The sequence below is a fragment of the Cyanistes caeruleus genome, chromosome 3, assembly GCF_971803275.1.
Source record: "Cyanistes caeruleus chromosome 3, bCyaCae1.hap1.1, whole genome shotgun sequence".
Classification (NCBI taxonomy): Eukaryota; Metazoa; Chordata; class Aves; order Passeriformes; family Paridae; genus Cyanistes; species Cyanistes caeruleus.
The window spans coordinates 109823751-109843730 of NC_141703.1; the positions used below are offsets into that span (position 1 = coordinate 109823751).

Consider the following 19980-nt stretch of genomic DNA (forward strand, 5'->3'; position numbering starts at 1 on the left):
TTTTAATGTTTTCAAGCCATGAATCATGCAGAATAGCCCTCAGCTGATTATCAGAAGAGCCATGAGTCCCCTGTGATGTCCATAATCCCACGTAGAATCATAGAATATTCTGAGGTGGAGGGGATCCACAAAGATCATCAAGTTCACCTCCTGTCCCTGCATAGGACAGCCCCAAGAATCACACCCTGAGCCTAAAAGCATTGTCCAAACAATTGTTCAGCTCAGATAGCTTGGAGCTTCCCTGGAGAGCCCATTCCAGTGCTCCAAAAGCCCGTGGGAGAAGGGCCTTTCCCTGATATCTAACCTAAACCCCCCACCCCAACACAACCTCATGCTGTTAAACCCCCAGGTGTTCTCTCTCAGACACATTTCCTTCTTTTCTAGCTGTAAGCATGTGTCAACAGCCAAACCTCACAAAAAACACCCTTTCTTTCTGGTCTGAAGGAACATAACCCCCTCAGACCAAGCAGTCTGTGGTTCCCAGCAATGACTAGAGCAGATGGCAGCATCCCATCAGTTATTCTTGCAGATGGTGCATTTCAGTCTTGCTGATGCTTTCTGTCATCTATAATGGCCCTAGATTTAGGACCTAAATTCCAGCATCTTGTTCTAGTAAATTCAGTGACATTACTACCCCTGCAAAAGGTGTTGGCTTGCTGGCATGCTGCAATCAATCTGCCTAATGCAAGAAGCCAGATAAACGACCATAAAAGCCTCTTCTAGTCTTGGCAGTGGTAAATACACAAAGACCTGTATTAACTACAATGTTCCCCTTCATTGTGAGGCAGTGGATGGACTGGCTACCCAAGAAGGATACTAGGAGAACAGCTGCTCCTAGAAATATATCCAGGAAAGACAAGTTGTTGCTACCATCTAAGTAATCTTTTGGACCAGATCTGACACTCCCCAGAAACTATCAGTGTAATAAATGCATATACACCTGATATTTTGAACAGTATTTTATTCTACTACATTATTATAAATTCAGAGAGGAGTGAGGGACAGCTGGAAATGGGCAGGTGGGAGGTTGAGAAGTGATGCAGGAGACCGAGCACAAACAACTGGATAATGAATTTATTCCTAGGAGTGGCTATGAATGGCCTTTATAAAATTCCCACAGACAAAGGAAAGTCTTCCCTTCAAATGCAAGACATTACTGGCATTTTTCCCACTAGTGCAGCCCCTGGTGGGGGCATGTACCTGGGCACAAAATGTCCCTCCTCCTAGAAGACTTCTCATAAACCTCTCTGAAGCATCACTGTGGATCCTAAAAGTGTCTGTAGTTTATTTATTAGAGAGTGGACCTGTGATAGCAAAAAACTAAAGGCCCATTATGTGGTCTTTTGCATACATTTAAGGAGATTTGGCTCTTATTACTGGGAAATTGAGATGTGAATTTCTCAGAAACACCTGAATGACCTATCAGCACGGTCCTGCTGCTGCTCTTTGAAGCAAGAAAAAGTGTCCTGGTGTCTTTCACACCACTTATACAGATGCCCTTTGCACCATGTATACCTGGGGCCATGAGATCCAGTGAAAATTCAAGTCTTTTCCTGCTCAGCGCAGATCCTGACTTAGCAGCTCAGTTTCCCTTGCTTCTTCTCTGCAGGTTTCCTGAGCCCTGTGAACATGGTTGTGGCCTCTCTGATGTTTGGCTGTTCCTGCATTTAAATGCACCACCTCACCTAGTCCTGCCAGGTAGCAACCTCAGCGTGCAGGGCCAACAGAGTGGCAGGATGGGCTCGGCTCTGGGGCCAACACCCCACATCTGCAGCACACCAGCCTTGGCAAAGAGCTTTTTCCACAGCAAAGGAAAGCACAGGCACAAAGCTGCCCATCCTTCTGAGCGTTTACATCTCGCAGCTGCTGTGGCCCTGCCAGGAAGAGTAACGGCTAAGGTGCTGTGTCATTGCATTTCTGAGAATTTCTGCTTTTTAAGATCTCAGTAAGGCAGGTGCAGGATGTTCTGTGTGACGCAGGTGAGCGCTGGGGCAACTGTGGCAACCTGTGGCTTTTCACAGTATTTCTACCAGGGCAGTACTTGCAGCCCAGCTCCTTCTGTTACACTCCTGACAGTCAGATGGTGTCACCATTCTTTTCCTTTTACATTTCCATCATGGAAGAGCAGCATTTTTTCTTAATTACATGTGTCTCATGTTTCCTACATACACAGCTTTCAGCAAGTGAGTAAAAATTTGCTGAACTTCAGGGGGCACTTTGCAGAGCAGGAAGTTTACAGTGCAGCCTCAGTGGAAAGTTCCTGTGCATGCCTTGTGCCCTCACAGGTAGGATGCACTGGGTTAGAACCACAGCTGCCATGGTTGTTTGTGTTATATTGATACTCCTTTAAGATCTTCAGCCTCAGTAATTCAGTATAAAAACAGGCATCTACTTTCCTCTTATGCTGAGGCTGCTTAACCATTGGGACTTTTTAAGGTAGATAAAATTTATTGCAGTTATTGACTTCTCCTGGTTTTCTCTCCAGCAAAGAAGGGCCTTTTCATCTGCATCTGGTTCTCCAGAGAAAGCTATAAACAGATTTTTGTATTGGCCAAATAACAAAGCTTTAAACACTCAACAAAAGGCAGGGAAACAAAGCTCCTTATCAGATACTAAATCATCCGAAGAAAAAAGTCCCAAACTCTGGACAGCTGGGCAGAAACGTGTGCAAAGAGAAGCTGAAGTTGCACAGTTTTCACCACTTCACCTCCTATGGCAGCAAGAGGAATCCTGACCCAGCTTGTGCACAGGACAGAAGGAGAGCTGGCACATTCTTACCTGTATTCAGGGTACCTAAAAGGCTGGCTGGAGCCCTGCCTTTCCATTACCCTTCTCCCATCTCATCTAGCAAAACCCATTCCAGAAAGTGACATCAAGATAAAAAAACTGGAAAGGATTTGCTGGAATGAGGAGGCGGGGGAAGAAGAAAGGTTATTTCCTGTTTGCTGCTATCAGATTTGGGTTTACTCCCCTTCCTGAGCTTATCAAAACTGGCACAGCACATCCCCTGCAAAAGGCTCAGGAGAAAGACAGGAGTGAGGAGTCCCTGCAGCCCCAGGCAAAGCATGGCCTGAGGGGCTCAGTGGGGCTGTGGTCCACCACCAGCAGAGGAGTGCATCTGTCTGGGGAATGCCATCCATGACAAATGCCAGGGAGAGCAGGCATGAGGAGAAAGCAACAGCAGCTGCAGCTTTCTGGAGAAAAACATTTTCTATTGCCTGAAGAGTTTGCAGGATGATGGAGGACAGACCTTGCCTGAGACCCCTGCAGCCTCCCCACCTATTTAAGGGATGAAAAAGCATCTCTGTCTGCCATTACTCACCACCACTTCTGTACCCTCAGTCATTAAGTCTGTGCCCTTTCTTCCCTTTGGATCCTGCACAGCAGTCACTGAATCTGTGTCATCACACTTTTCCTCTCTCTGTCCTGTCACAGTTCATCCTGACACAGCAGAGACAGCAGCAGAGGCTGTCCCACCCAGCACTGCTCCTGCTCCTGTTCCTGGCTCAGTGTCCCCCCAGCACTGCTCCTGCTCCTGTTCCTGGCTCAGTGTCCCCCCAGCACTGCTCCTGCTCCTGCTCCTGCTCCTGCTCCTGTTCCTGGCTCAGTGTCCCCCCAGCACTGCTCCTGCTCCTGCTCCTGCTCCTGCTCCTGCTCCTGCTCCTGTTCCTGGCTCAGTGTCCCCCCAGCACTGCTCCTGTTCCTGTTCCTGGCTCAGTGTCCCCCCAGCACTGCTCCTGTTCCTGGCTCAGTGTCCCCCCAGCACTGCTCCTGTTCCTGGCTCAGTGTCCCCCCAGCACTGCTCCTGTTCCTGGCTCAGTGTCCCCCCAGCTCTGCTCCTGTTCCTGGCTCAGTGTCCCCCCAGCACTGCTCCTGCTCCTGGCTCAGTGTCCCCCCAGCACTGCTCCTGTTCCTGGCTCAGTGTCCCCCCAGCATTGCTCCTGTTCCTGGCTCAGTGTCCCCCCAGCACTGCTCCTGCTCCTGGCTCAGTGTCCCCCCAGCACTGCTCCTGCTCCTGTTCCTGGCTCAGTGTCCCCCCAGCTCTGCTCCTGCTCCTGGCTCAGTGTCCCCCCAGCACTGCTCCTGCTCCTGGCTCAGTGTCCCCCCAGCACTGCTCCTGCTCCTGTTCCTGGCTCAGTGTCCCCCCAGCTCTGCTCCTGCTCCTGGCTCAGTGTCCCCCCAGCACTGCTCCTGTTCCTGGCTGAGTGTCCCCCCAGCACTGCTCCTGTTCCTGGCTGAGTGTCCCCCCAGCACTGCTCCTGTTCCTGGCTGAGTGTCCCCCCAGCACTGCTCCTGTTCCTGGCTCAGTGTCCCCCCAGCTCTGCTCCTGTTCCTGGCTCAGTGTCCCCTCAGGAATGCCTCCACCAGCTTCTCCAGTTGAGTGAGTTGACATTCACACACCTTCCTGAATGTCACCTGACACATCCCTGAATCCCTGCTGTCCCAAATTCCCTCACCACAGGTTTGCAGGTTGTTACAGAGGAGAAATCTGGTGCCTATTGCTCTGTGATTGAAAGTTTTCACAGGAGTGCAACACAAACTTTTAGTGCTCATTGCTTCAAGTCATGCTGCCAATGTCACTACTGCAACTCTCTTCACACAGACAAAAACACCATCACAAGTTCTTTTTATTTTTATTTTTTGTTTGTTTGAAGATACCTTGTTACATGTTTCAGTATCAAAAAAAAAAAAAAAAAAGCTTTTAAAACTCCTTTATGGAGTTTATGGAAAATATGTAAATATGTTTTGCCCTGAAAGAGGAAGTTGTATAAACCAAAAATGAGACAGCAAGTCTGGCTGGAGGATAGGCACCCAGCTGTATTTCTTTATTCCATTTGCATATGATATGGGAGTAGACAATCATTCTCTCCAATGTACTGCATTTGCAATTCCAAAAGATTTGCTGAGAACTGCCTCCAAGTAATTCTTGGTCTGAAATACATCTAGTTTCTGTAGTGTTAGACAATACTAAAAGTATCAGTAGCCATCATCAGTTTTAAAAATTCTGCATAGAATTTCCAATAGTAACTATATTTATATTAGCTATAAAACACACACTTTAGACTATGGCCCCATTCAGTATTTTATCATGGATATTGGCTAAGTGTGACACGGAATATGCTAAAAATAGATCAATTTAAAAATAAGCTGACATCGACCATCCATGTTTTCCACCTCTGCAGGTGGGAACTTTCCTTGCATTAGTGTTTGGCACTACAGCTGTGCCAGGTACCTGAACTTGAAAGAGTAATGAATGATTTTACAAAGTCAGGTTCCTGCCCACCTCATGGCTGCTTGGGGCTGGACTCCCACATCAGGCAGGAGATATCTTCATGAAGGTGACAATGATGCCAGCAGCATGCACAGGCAGAAAGACTGCTGCACTTCCCTGTGGTCCTGCACAGCCCAAAGAAACCTGCTGACTGATCTTACCAAAATTAAATTAATCTTGGTATAATTAAGCCAACACCTGCCAGCAAGGACATGCAGTGATAGGACATGGGGCGAAGGCTTCAAACTGAAAGAGAGTAGGTTTTGATTTGGTATCAGGGAGAAATTCTTTTCTGTGGGGGTGCTGAGGCACAGGTGGCCCAGGGAAGCTGTGGCTGTCCCATCCCTGGAAATGTTCAAGGTTGGACAGGGATTTGAGCAACAACCTGCTCTAGTGGAAGGTGTCCCTGCCCACAGCACGGGTGTTGGAATTAAATGAACTTTAAGGTCCCTTCCAACCCAAGCCTTTCTATGATTTTCTTGCTGGAAAAGTACAAATATTTAGAAAGGCTTAGGACCTTCTAGGTTCTCAGTAAAGATGCCCCTGCTGTCTCTAGCCACATCCTCTGCTCGAGATGAGTCATGCAATCTTGCAGAAAGGAAATGCAACATTTACTCTGAACAAAACAAATGCAGGACCCAGAGGCTGTCAAAGGTCCCAGGCACTGAGCAGCCTGGCAGAAGGCACAAACAACATCCAAATACTAATCCAAGCTTCTGTCATGACACATCAAGGAATTCTGCTCCTACCTCAGACAGAAATGGGTGATGCTGCCATTCTTGCCCACTTCTGCTACCAGTTCTGTGTGTTTACCTATGGAAATCTGTAGGGCATCTCACTCCTGCCTGCCTGGTGGTAATAATACCAGTTTGGATTTTACAGCACCACCAGAATTTGCTGTTTCATTTTAAGAAATGGCTTTAAAGATGTCTGTCTGTGACACTGGCTGTTGCAGGTTCATTAAACATGAACCTCTTGTTTGTTTGTTTTGAAATGAGCTGCAATAATTCATAAAAGGTGATGTGAACTTGTACATGCCTAAAATCTAAAAGTTTTTTTTTTCAGCTACACAGAGACTTCTATCAGAAGTTCACACAACCACTGCTTGCACATCACTTCAGTACAACAGATGTTTGCTGTTGTAAACTGGCCATTATCAGTTTTGTCTATCTGCTCTCAGACTCACCAACTTCTGCTCTTGTTTCTGTAGAGCTGAGGGCTGGTCCTGCAGCTCCCCATAAACTGCTGGCTCTGGCCCTGGTGTCTCTGCTCCCATGCTGGGCTCTGAGGCAGCACCCCAAGGGCTACATACACTGGGACATCAGGCACAGCAGCCTGAGGCAGAGGTTGAAAAACAAAGCACTGTTTCATTGCTGGGATGTGGGAGCTTTTCTGTCATGATAGTTCTGTGGGGATGAGTTCACCCTGAATGCTAAAAGAAATCTAAGGGGATCCTTCCATTTTCTCTGCTCACCATTCTACAACAGTTTTCTTGCTTTCACTTTGATCTTAAGTCAAGTAAGTTCATCCTTTGCTCTCCTTTTATATTCATAAACTAAATTAACTACATGATGAAAAGATTACATATTGCATTTCATGTCAGTTGTTGCTCAGCACATGCCACAAGCAAACTCCTCTCTTCCCACCATGAAAGATTGACATGGATTCAAATCTAAACCTCTGTTCTGTACAATGCTACAAACCACTGATGGTTTGTCTTAGGTGGGAGGCTATCACATCCCAAAACATCCACATTTCCCATAGAGCAGAGCTCCCCTCATCCTGCCAGCACCTGATTAGCAGAGGGATGGAAGCTGCGCTACTCCCAGCCTTCCCCAGTCAGGACCAGTGGCCAGAAAGGATGCTGTGGTGGTCAGTTCTCATCACCTGGAAAGTACCAGCTCCCCAGAGGCAGCCAGAGGCACCTGGAGGCACCAGGACTCTCTCAACAACCTAGAGAAAGCAGGGCTGGCATGGCACAGCCTCACTGAAGGCACCAGAAACCCCAAAGAGGCAGCACAGGCACCTCTGTTTCTGGCTAAATTCCTGATAGCACCATCCACATCCTACCCTGTTTTTCTGTCAGACCCAGGCTGGAAAGTGTCCCTGATCTTTCCTGGGAGCTGCAGCACCATAGTCAGCCTGGAAAACACCTGGAAATTCAGACAGATGACTCCTTGGAATGCTGGGCTCATGGACTGCAGGGCAGGATCACCCATGCCCAGTCACACCAGTGTTCCAGGGATAAACCTGTTATGGTAAACTCGAAGGATTTGATACAATCATATAATATTTTACCCATAATCTGGGGCCACTTGTCTAAGGGTGAGAATGAGCCACCTCCTCCATGCAAAAGGTGCTATGCAGTCCAGTTTCCTCTCTCACAGCTGAGGTGGCTCAGGTGTCACAAAAAAATCCAGATGGATAAAGATGGGTAAAGCCATCACCCTGCATCCCTGCCCTGCACCTCCCAGTTCAGGCAAGGCACCAGAGCAGGGCTTGGTGAGCTGCTGGTGCACATGAATGTACTTAAACACTAACACACATTCCAGCAGGGACAGGCTTTGTGCCAGTGTCCTACAGCCTCTCCTGAGGTGACCTACAGGTGAATGTCCTCATGATCTCTGTGCCTTGACCCCCCAAGTCAGCTCTAGTCAGCAATAACTTGTTATCACCTTTCTTTTGTTTGGCTGTGTATAAATTTGAAAATAAGCCTGTACTTCCTGTAAAAAACAGAAAGAGACAATTATTAAATAACAAAACTTAAACAGTTCCGAAACAAGGTAGAAAAACAGATCCTTTTATTTGGAACAAAATGAATCATGGGGGGAAAGGAAAAAGAAATAAAACACCAGAAAAGAACAATAGCTGGGCATGAGCACATACAGTTAAAGGAAGAACACAGGCTGCATCACTCTCTCCTGACCTCGCAGTAACTTTTGTCCCGTTGCTCAGTGGCATTTTCAATGGTAAAGGACAAAAAATCAGCTGTGGTCCAATCTGTCTTACAAAGACCTCTCACATCTCTATGGGAAAAGTCCTTCCAGGACCAGGATCATAACAGTGATGGTGTTCACAGCTGCTGGGCACCCCCAGCCCTCCCAGGGCTGACAGCAGGAAGGCAGCCCTGGGATAAGCTGGAGCTGGGATGCCCCAGCCCAGCAGGACAAGGCTGGCCCAGCTCTCACCCTCAGCACTGAAACACTGCCTGTTTTCTCCAGTGCAGCTCAGAGCAGTATTTCAGCCTTTGAGGGATGTGCTGGAGTTGAGTGTCCCCTCCTGCCCCTGCCAGAAAGTGCAGAATGAAGCAACGCTGGCTACATCCCCCCAGTTTGGTGACACTGGCGTGGTGACATTCACCTGGCATCGCTGCTTCTGCACTGCCACCCCCAGGCACTCTGTGTCACTTTTCTGCCATTAAACTCACAGCCTCTGAGGAATGTTTATACTGAAAAGAGTTAGAACAGCACCGTAAGGAAAAGAATTATCACCTCCCTCTTACCGTGGAAAATCGGATTCCTACGGCAGCCTTTAAAAGCGGAGACAGGCTGAATCACCACCAACACAGCACACAAGATCTTCTAAAGACAGTCACAGGACAAGGAAACAGCGAGCACAATCACCTATGGCTGGGTGTCACTGATGCAGAGCCTTGGCAAGTACACAGAGATGAAGGACTCCCAGGTAAGCGTGCAGCCATCCCACCAGCTCTCTCACCTGGGAGAGAAGCTTTCGGTTTTGTCTGGATTCTGCTGGGGTGCTCACAGCCCTCCTTGGATGGCATTCACCAGGCTTATCTTAAAGCCATTTCCAAGGAATTCACAGTCTCAGCACAATATAAAACAGGGACAAAATGACAGGGGAGAAGAGGAATGCAGTACACACCTCCCCATCCCTTTTGGTCCCAGTCTGTACCATCTCTGCTTTTATTACCACACTCTCTAGCCCATCAGGCTAACCGATTTAACACCTCACTCTGACTACTAAAATTGTCTTACACCGTGGCAGCACATCCTGCAGCACTCCCTGCAGCCTGACAGCCCTGCAGTCCCTGGCAGCTTTGCTGGGACTCAGCTACCTGCTGCCTGCATCCTTCTTCCCTGCAGGTCTCCCCCAGCTGCTCCACAGGCACAGCTCTCCTCTGAGCAGAACAGGACATGCATAGCAGCAAGACTTACCTAAGAGATTCTACAAATTGCTCCTGTCTGTGCAAATAACACAGCCCCAAACAAGCCTACATGCACAGGCAGATGTCCAGCTTCATCAGCTTGCAGTAGCTAAACTATCACACTAAAGGCACTAATGCTTGCATTGATCAATAACCTCAGCGTTAAAATCAAGGTTTCTGCCAAAATTGCAGCCCCAGGCCCCCTCCTGCTGCAGGCAAGCGAGTGACAGCGCTGGCTTAGCTCAGGGACAGCCCAAGCAGCAGAAGCCAGCCAGGGTTCTGGTGAAAGGTAACCTGTCCCCTCTGTCACTTGGGGCACCAAGGGGGGAGCAAAGCCAGCATCACCCCAGGTCTGCACACAGCAGCTGCAAGTCAAATTTCAAGCCCCCACCACTGCTCCTGCTGCAGGCAGCAAGAGGTGAGGCCAAATCACAGGGTCTGGAGCTCAGAGGAGCAGCTCAGATAAGCACCCAGGACAGCAGATACCGAGCTGACACCTCCTTTGAGTTTCCTTGGCGGGGCCTGGGAAAAAAATGCCCTGAAGTCTCCTGAGAAGAAGCTTTCTCAGGAAATTTCTGGCAAGTCCTTGGTTTTTCTGCCTGGGACTGGCAGGGTACCTCAGCCTGGCTGTAGTGCCTGGCCCTGGCTGGCAAACACATGGCAAGGCATGGGGTGGGCAGGGAGCAGGAGGAGCCGCCTGTCTCGTTCCAGGCTGGTCCCTGGAGCTCCCAGGTTTAGCTGCAGCTCTGATGGCAGGCAAAGCACCAAGGAGCTGCCTGCTTTTGTTTGTTAGTGAACCTGCTGGGCCACAGCAGTGCGGCCTTGAAGCCACGTGTGTGCTTTTCTCTGTATTTCCTTTTTTCCTTTTTGAGTGAGGTCAGAAGCTCTGACACCTCTCATCTTTCCCCTGCTGAAATGTTCCAGACACAGTGAGACTATGGGATGTAAAGGAGTGTCACAGGCCTTGGGGTGGAGCGGCAAGCACTGTCAGATCAGTCATCAGTTGGATCTGGGAAGCAGTCTGAGGCGTCTCCCTGGCTTTCCATATCGACTATGACCTCAGGATCTGGCATTTCCTCAGCTTCTACCTGCCCTGGAACGTTTTCTTCCGCCAGTGGCTGGGGCTCAAGGCCTTGAGCAACCTGGGCAGCGTCTGGAAAAGGGAGAAATGGTTTGTAAGTGCCCACACTATGGCTCACCCTCGTGGAAATTCATCCCTTGGTCCCTAATGCTGCAGGCTGCCTAATCCACTCAGTCCCCTCGCCCCAGGCATCTGCAAGCCAAATTTCAATTTCCTCTGTAACTGCTCATTTACTGAGCTATCCATCATGCCTTAGGGCACTTTGGTACTGAAGCCATCTGGATTCTTAGGACCAAAGTACTTTAGTACTGCTACTACCAAACCTTTAGTACCAAAACACTAAAACCAAATCTGTTCACTTACATCTGAATAATTAAAGCTAGCTAGCAGCACACATTCAGTTCTCACCTACTTTCCACATGCATCTCTGCTTTTTACTTAATTGCAAAACAATTTAAATATGGGCTACTTTTTAGCCAAACTTATAATGTTTGAATTTTTTATTAAAACCTCTACACTTGAAGTATATTAATATTAAACAATGACCTGAAAGACTTTTTATTTTTATTCTCTTTCTTGTTCAATGTTCATGAGTAGCATTTAATATTTTGAAAGCAGAGCAAAGAGCATCCAAGGTTAGACATAAAGCACAGCAGAGCTATAGAAGGCTGTGCACGGTGCAGTGAAGGACACCAGAAATGCAGTGCTGAGACCAGGCTGTGACCTATGTAATGTTGCTCCAGTTCATGATGTCTCTGCTAAACCTACTTCAGCTGATGATGGTGCATTACTAGGCCAGGCATTGCCAGCTTTTGTGTTTGGGAAGCAAAACTGAGGGAAACATAATGCAAAAAGTGGAGTATTAATATCAAGCTCTTACAGAACAGGACATTTCTGGAGGGTTTTTATCACCGCACTCTCTTGACCGTATTGTGCTAAAGCTGTGGGGGTTTATTCTCAATTTCTTTGAAGAATTTAAAATGTGACCAAATTCCCACTCTAGCCCAATTTAAGAAAATACACAAGCCTCTGGCTTTGATGGGATTTAGCTGTGTCTACAGCTCAGCATATTGGTTCCTGCTGTCCTGAAGATGACTGCTTACAAAAACAACACTGATTTTTATAATCATATATAAAAAGGGGAGAGGGATGAGAAAACAGCAGGAAAACTGCTGAGTTCTGGGGGGCTGCTGTTTTTGAGGAATGTGTTTTAGCACAGGAGATACCGGGACAGCCAGCCTGCAGCCTGCTGGCAGCACCCTCTGTGGGATGCTTGTGGGACGGCTGCCTCTGCCTCTCATGGCATGAGCAAGGTACTGAAAAATGCCCTGCTGCAACTCCTGGAGAAGGTACAGCACCTCCCCTGTTCTGGTGTGTCCCAGATCCCTCTCTACTGTCACCTCCACATCCACAAACACCGTGCTCCTCCAAAACAAGGTATCTGTCCGACTTCAGACAGGTCACTGGACTCACCAGGCTTCGGAGGACGGTCGGTTTGGGCAGCCTGAGCCTCGACACGGTCTCCATTGGGGGGGCTCTTCGTGCCTTCACCGGACACCACTGACATTGTCAGTCCATCATCCTTCTCCTCCTCTGTGAAACCAAAGCCGGAGATTTGAAGGAAGAGGCGTCCCACAGCCCCAGCCTCAGCAGGTCTGCTGTGAGACCAGAGCCCCAGCACGCGTTTGTGTCCCCGGCCCCGCTCCCGGAGCAGGCAGATGCCAAGAACGGAGAGTCACTGCCACCCTGCCAGAGAGCAGCCTGGCCATGCTGGCAGGATCACAGCTTGAGGTGGCACGGGCAGATTGCACTCAGGGACTGGTGCTGACAGAGGACTGCCATCAGAAGCCTTGGGGTCATTTCGGGATCACACCTGAATCAGGTTCAGTTTTATTGCTCATAGGAAAGGTTTTGCTGTGGGTTTTTTTTCAGGCCAGGAGCACAGGGTGAGGGCACAAGTGTGAGGTGGATAAAGGAAAAGCGAGGTTTCATCCAAGACCCTGCTAGCCATAGAATCTGCCTATCAACAAGCAGACTTGTGCTCCAGCAGGTCAAGGGAGGACAGGCTGGAGGACACACAGACACCCAGCTGAGCCCAGGTTACTCTAAGGCCGTGTCAACCCCAGCCTGCACACACACAGTCCTCTCCAAAATTAATCACAGGGTGGGTCACAGCACTCCCCACTCACCTGAAGGCACAGGGATGAACTTGTGTCTCCTCTTCATACAGCAACATATGGCTGCAGGCAAAGCCACCAGCAGGATAAGCACACCCGCTGCACACCCTGCCAGGATGTAAATGAACCCCGGGTACCGCAGCAGGTCTGCAAGAAGGACACAGCATTGTTAGGTACCAGGGTGGACAAACTCCTTTCCCCCAGTGGGAGCAACTCTGCAGCCAGATTAGAGCTTGCTGACATCATCTGTTGCTTTAGTTTGGATCAGGGCAGCTGACGCTGTGAACCGTGGCACTTTGTGATTTATGTCACATCACTTAATTATGGCATGGAATTTTTCATTGTGAGCCTAAGCTGCGTGCATTTGCTTCTGCCTGCTCTGATCACTGACATCTAAGGTAATCTGTAAGTTTTAATCAAATTTAACAGAGAAGGTGGTGGTTTGAAGGACACTACATTTCAACAAGATGCATGAAAAGGGGCAGGTGAGGAGGGAGACCTAAGGAAACACCTTCCACTGAAGGAAAAGCTGCAGAGTCTGTCCCCAGAGCTGGTATCAGAGAATCCGCTTAGGACAGTCATGTAATGACTGCACCAACCTCAGAGCAATTCCTATCAGAGCCTGCACTGTCTCAAAGACTGTGACCACTCGAGCTAGAGCTACAGGAAAAAAAATCCTTCCCTGTCTCTGCTGCTGCTCAGGGAAGGATTCCGCTCTGTTCCCCAGCGCGGCCGGGAGCGTGCGGAACACGCAGCAGGAGTGGGGGCTGCAGATGGCTGAGCAGAAGGGCAGCACAAGTCAGTGGTAATTATTACCCAGCTCAGCAGCCCTTGCTCAGGGTTGCTGTGACGGGGCAGAGCCGCAGGTTGGCTGCTGCTGAGCAGGCAGCTGGTAGAGGGCATCGCAGACTTGCACAAGAGAGACCCATCCAGGCTGGCTCCTTCACTGAGATCACCTGCTCCAGCTTGGGGCAGCCTCTTGGAAAACTTTCTTGCCATGTGCAAAAAAAACCATACTCCATGTAGTTAAAGCTCCACTTTAAGGGTAACATAAATTCCTTAAAACTCCTTAGGTAAGCCTGTGCCATCCCTTTCTGAATAATTTAACTCCTTTTCCAGCAGCACGCATGCCTGCACAACCAGCACAGCACTGCAGCAACCAACAGGCTCATTTGGAGCTTATTTTCAAGCCCTCAAAAGCACTAATTGCTCCATATCTCCAGAGACTAGGAAGAATTTTAAATGTTCCAGGATATACTATACACCATCATACTCCACCTACTCACCAGGACAGTAAAAACAACTGCTTGTGGTATTTTCAGAGTGCTTATTCCAGTCTTTTTATGAACAATTTGAAAAAAAAAATATTCAAAATGAAGAACTTTCAGCAACTCAGAAATAATTTCCCTAATTATTTTAGTTTATGAAAGCTTGAGAATCTTGTCAAAATTATGAATAGAAGTTGGAAATTTTTTCCTGGATCTTTTTCCCAAAAATTTGCCACTTGTTAATAAAGTCTTTTTGAAATAAAATATTGTATTATAAATAAGCAATGAACAAGTAATTAATCAATAAAATCTTTTACATATGTTGACTTTGTAACTTCTGAATCCTGTGTGTTCAGAGCCCTGTGTTGCCTGGAAAGTTTACAGAATTTCTGCCAAATTGGTCTTTGGTAATGTTTATTCAAAATTAATTTCATCAGCCCAAGTGGATGTTTTTACATAGATCATCTACCTACAGTGGAAAAACTCAATTCAGCCCTTTGCCTGGAGCAAATAATAACCCACAAAAATAATTAACCTTCTATTAAGGGAAATGAACCCATTTCTCTCTTCAATTCATTTTATTGGCATCCAGAATTGCTTTAATTCGCTTTTTACAAATCTGGTTGCATTTGGTGACTAAGAAGTGGAATCACTGCCACTTTCTTTCTTTCAGACCCTTCCAAATAAGTGTTTATGTGCGTGTCCATCCCCAAAGAGATATCACTAAATTCCCTCATGAGCTTTCCAAGAGGAAATGGGGAACAGATATCACACCCAGGGGCCTGGGCAGCCGCCCAGGATCAACCATGGAATCTGTCAGCACTTGTGTGATTTATCACTGAGCTTGCCTGGACAGCTCATGGATGTTCACATCCTCCTTCCCCAGGGCCTCGGCCAACTTGGGTCTGACTACACTGAGCAGCCTCCAACCAATTTGACTGGGCAGAATTCAGATCACTGCTCCACAGCCACGAATGCCAAATCTGCACAGACTGGCTGGTGGTGCCAGGCACGGACAGCCCACAGCATTTCTGCTGAATGCCACCACACTGGACACAGGGACTATGTCAGGAGGGCTGCTTTCACACCAACTGCATGCCAGCCAGAAGAAAAGACAGAATCTGCTGTGAAGCTGGAGTGTCCCAGACAATTTCTAAAATCCTACAGTACAGTTTTTCTAGTGGCAAAAGTGATTAAATTAATTACAGCAAAATTTGTCAAAAAACCTTATGGTTAAGTTATGCCTGTAGCTTTGATAACCATCTTTGCTGCCAGAGAGTAAAAGAGCCTTCACTACTGGAGGTGCAAATTAAATGATACCCAGGGATCCAGATTTTCTGTCTCATTAAACTCTGGCCTTATTCAATCAGAATGCTCAGCATTTATGAATAGTTTTCTAATAGATGAAGTCCCAGCCTTCTCACAGACTTACATGTCTGAGCAAGGATACGGAGAGGGAAAACCCTATATTCCCTAAGTAAATGACTTGTGTCTTTACCCACTTCTAATGGATGGGGCTGATGGAGAGACATTTGTATAGATCAGAAAATCTTTTGTGCTTTTGGCCCAGATAAAGGGAAAGTCGATGAGGCAAAACACCTCACCTGAGTCCAGCAGCTGAATCAGGGCTGAATTACTGGAAGGGTTTTTATGGGCATGCACAGAAACTGGAAGGCATCTGGGTCACAGATGCACATCAGAGTAGAAAGCAGCCTGTGTTCCTAAAGCACAGAGGAGCAGTGCACAGGAGGGTGCAAATCTCCGTCACCAAAAAGTAGGAAAAGAGACAGATGGAGATCCATCCTTGCTGCAGAGCTGGGTAAAAGGACTCCTCGACAAACTTATCGCATCTGTCACTGTAGGCTGTGCCAGTCCAAGGCACAAGAGGGAGAAGGAAATCAAGGGGTCACTTTCTAAAGGCAGGACTTAGTAACTCTGGAAGAGAGATGCCAGAGGACAGAAGAGTTTGATGTTTTGAGGGCACCAACAACCCCTGAGTTTGCTGCTGCAAGAGACCAAAAGGAAGATTTTTCTGGAGATGCCGTTACTCACCGTAGCTGCAAGAGAGCGTGATGGGCCTGGTCCTCGTGACACTGTTCCCCTTCAAAACTTCACACACAAACTCTCCAGGCTCAGTTTTGCCCAGGTGAACCTTCTTCCCGGCATCCTTGATGCAAGCCCCCTCGGCTTTCAGGTGGGTGCCATTCAGCAGCCACCGAAAGACCAGGATCTCGCTGCTGGCCACGTTGCAGGACAGCTCTGCGGTCCCATCAGGGAAGCACTGGATACCAATGGTCGGCTCTGGTCACACACAGCGTGACAGGGAAAAAACAGAAACAGGGAGAAAAGAGGTGAGGAGAGGGCTCAGCAGTGAAAACAGAAGCTTCCCTTACCAGCAAACCCAGTAATACCACATTTACTGCATCAGGGGAGCACAGAAACAAGTAACCAGACTCTGGAGTGGCTGCACTCTGCCCTGAAATGCTTAACAGTGCCCACCCCAACCCTGCAAGTGACTTTTGATCCCTGCTTTGGGGATGCCACCTAAATCTGGCATCTTTTCACTTTCCTAACTGACATTGGAAAAGAAAAAATTAAAAATAAAAGCCCCTGGTCTGAGAGGATGGTGGAAATGTCCAAAGCATGTGCCAGCCAGAGCTCTCCTCTCAAATCAGCAGGTAATCATAGCTTTGGAGGACACTCAGTCCTCCCCTCCACCAGAGGTTTGTGCTTTTGCTGTTACTCTGCCCCTTCTTCCATTTTAGAGAGGAACTGGTGCAAATCATGGCCAACACGGGTACAAACACAAGATGCCTGCAGTTAGATATGATACCCAGAGTGGGACATTTTAAAATTAATCAATGAATCATTACTCTTCCTACATTTTCCTCTATTTTTCACTTTCAGTCTACTACAAGGAGCAAACCTACTTCCTACATTTCCTACTTAGCAAATACAAACTTGATAGAGAACTGGTATGGTTTTCTGACAACAGGAGTAACACTGACAACATCCATCCATGGAAATAAGCTCAGAAATCACTTTCTTGCACTAGGACATCATCTTCAGTTAAAATTCCCTGCCTCCAGGAATGTGTTGGCTGTTCAAGTTTTTCCCTGCTTTAGGGGTGGCAACAGAACAGAAGGAGGAGGCAAATGTTCCCAAAGTAAATCCACTGAAATGGAAGTTAAACCCAGGACACTCCTGCAGTCTTTGACTACTTCCAGTCTAAGCCCCTGTTCTTCATACCAAGGAGTCACATCTTTGACCTCCTGTGCACAGCAGTTCCGCCTGTTTGCACCCAAAAGGTGTAAGGGTTCATTTATCTTCACTGAGACCGGTTTGCTCAGACATTTTCATTACAGTTTCACACGCTTCAATTTATCTTAGAAGCCTGAGCAAGTGAAAGCCCTGCAAAAGGAACGGTGGTGAGGAGGACCGGAGCAACGCTCTCTGTCTGCCTGGAGCACAATTCAGCAGGAGGACAAACCCTCCTAAGCCTTCTCCATATTAACCCAAGCAATGAGCTGGATCCTGTACAGAAGTGACTTTGTTTCTGCCTTTGCTGCCTGCAGATGGATGAGTGGGCACACAAAAGGGAGCAGGAATTCTGAGGCCACAGGGGAGAGGAGACTGACGTGGTTCCCAGAGGCACCTATAGCTCCTGCAAGCTCAAGCAGTTTCTTTGGAAAAAATTCAAGGCATCAGGCTTCCAACCAGGTTCACAAGTTGAAATGCTTTGTGTTGCTAAGAAGGCCACTTACCAAATACTTCCAGTGTAAAATTTCTGGTGGTGTTCTGAAAAACGAATCCGTATTTTCCTTCATCATCTTTCTCCACGCTCCTCAGCACTAGGGAGCCGTTCTCTAAGTTCAGCCATCTACTGGCAGAAGTGCCACACTTGGCCAGCAAAGTATCATTTAGGACAGTTGTAGAGCATTTCTTATCCTCCTTGCTCATACTGGAGAAGTTCTGCAGGCTTTGGATTTCCAAAGAAAAGACTGCTGAGTCGCCGCTGAGCGCACCAGTCCAGATGGCAGAGCCTGAAAGGAGAGCAAGCTTGCCATGTCCATCCATCCCCTCCTGGCTGCCTCCCAGGAAGGACAATGCCCAGGTGAGACAGAGGAGGGATAGACCCAACCCTAGGGACAAGTTGGATCACCAGTGATTGAAAATCAGAGGAGTGGGATGTCTTCTATAAGGTCCAACTTCCCCCACCTCAACAGCACAGGAACGGTGTGCACACCGTGCACACAGGGAAACAAAAGGCTGAACAGCTGGTCTTTTCTCCCCCTAAATTTAAAATGAGCATCTACCAGCCCCCAGCAGAGATGAGAGACTGTGGGAAGAAAGGGCATCAGTGCCATGGACCTTGCACAGAGGGTAGCAGAAACAACAGCTGCAGGTGCACAGCTGCCTTCACCCAAAGAGTAAGGTCACAGTTTTAACTTGAACAGGTCTCACAGTACACTTGGACATTATTAAGTTGTGGTGTGTAAATCAGAGATGGGTAAATGGCAGGGTGACAGCAGCCTGGGGACTAACCCAAGGTCACAGCGAGTGTTGGGAGCTGGACCACGACGCTCTCCAGCCAGAACTCTGCATACAAGGACCTTACATTCCCTGCTGAAAAGCTTCTACAGACACAGGACACTCAGAAAGTACAATATTTTGTTTAGTAGAAAAAGAATCTGTCTTACTTTGGTCTGACTTCCCCTTTCATGCATTAGCAGCCACACTATTTGATGTCGCCCGAAACCTGGTGGCATCCTTAAAAGATCTTGGAGCAAAATTAGGGTGTCTGCTCATCTAGGCAAGTCTGTGCCAACCCCATAAAGAAAAATCCTCCTTACCTTGAGTAACAGTTATTATCACCAGCAAGCAGAGCAGAGTAAAAGGAGAGATGAAATCCATTTCAAAGAGCTCCTTGCATCATATGCTGAGGAGATGATCTGGCTACAGAGCTCGGTGAATATAGCGCTGGGGAAATGATGTCAGAAGCAAGAGTGAAAAAAAAAAAAAAAAAAAAAAAGAAGAAAAGAAGCTCCATAGTGGACAGATTGAATGATGTTTCAAAATAGACCTGCAAGGGTTTTGGGTGACTGAACTCGGGCTGAGCCAATGCAAGCCACAATGTGCTCTGCAAAGTCCCGCAGCTCAAAGGTAACTGCGAGTGTGAGAACAGGGCTGAGAGGTGAGGGGAGACAAAAATATCTCCTGGTCAGCTCACTCCATTTAGGGAGAATCTAATGCCAAGAGCAGGCAAAGGAGAAACACCTATTTCTTTCATCCTTTCCCAGTTTATCAAAGTACAGCATCCCCACCCAGGGAGGAGAAATTAGTGCAGTCAGAGAAAGCACTGCACATGAAAACCAGCTGGTTTTCTGAAATACTAAAAATGATCATTCCTCGACATCTCACCATCAGGAAGGAGGTGTGGGACAAGGCTCTCCTTCTGTTCCCAAAGGCTGTGTTGCCAATGTGAACTTTGCCAGGCTCTTTTAGTGACTGGTACCACTTTTTGAGTGGTATCTGCCATGCAGGAAAGGCTCCACACAGCCAGGCAAAGAGTAAAGCTTATGGGAAGTTGAGCTGCACTGCAAAACTAAACTGAATGTACCCCAAAAGCCACCTCAGCTTTGTTTGGAGTGTAGATCTCAGAGATGAGACTGGAAAGCTGATCCTGAAGAAACACTGTGAACCAGTTATCTGAAGAGTCGGGTAGGGCCAGAGACTGCACTTTTTGGGATGGCTTAAAGTGCACTGGGTGTTGCCCCGAGTGCCAGGGTGGGTTAAACAAACAACACAGGGGGAACTGTCTCACTCACTGGAGGAAGTAGACTGCATTAGAGCCAATATCTGGATGCTTTCAGATGCTTAGCAGATGTGCTGGGGAATAACTACAGCAGTTGGGTTCAGGATGCAGCTGGGAAGCCTAGACTTTAGTGCCATTTCTCTGGACAGACATAGACACAGCCCCTTAAGGAAGCTCCACGCAGCGGATTCACGTGTAC

General features: G+C 47.8%; 2 protein-coding genes across 2 annotated transcripts in view; both read right to left on the reverse strand.

Moving 5' to 3' along the window:
* The window catches only part of LOC147654432 (uncharacterized), a 749593-nt gene that overhangs the window by 646970 nt on the left and 82643 nt on the right, over positions 1-19980 (reverse strand). The gene's annotated exons all lie outside the window — the stretch shown is intronic.
* LOC111941715 (uncharacterized) lies at positions 8057-19002 on the reverse strand. Its single transcript, XM_023944894.2, has 6 exons — positions 18820-19002; positions 17731-18009; positions 16019-16267; positions 12711-12845; positions 11995-12114; positions 8057-10593 (listed from the first exon to the last, which is right to left on the reverse strand). The coding sequence occupies exons 1-6, from the start codon at positions 18878-18880 to the stop codon at positions 10433-10435; spliced, it is 1005 nt and encodes a 334-aa protein (XP_023800662.2). The 5' UTR covers positions 18881-19002; the 3' UTR covers positions 8057-10432.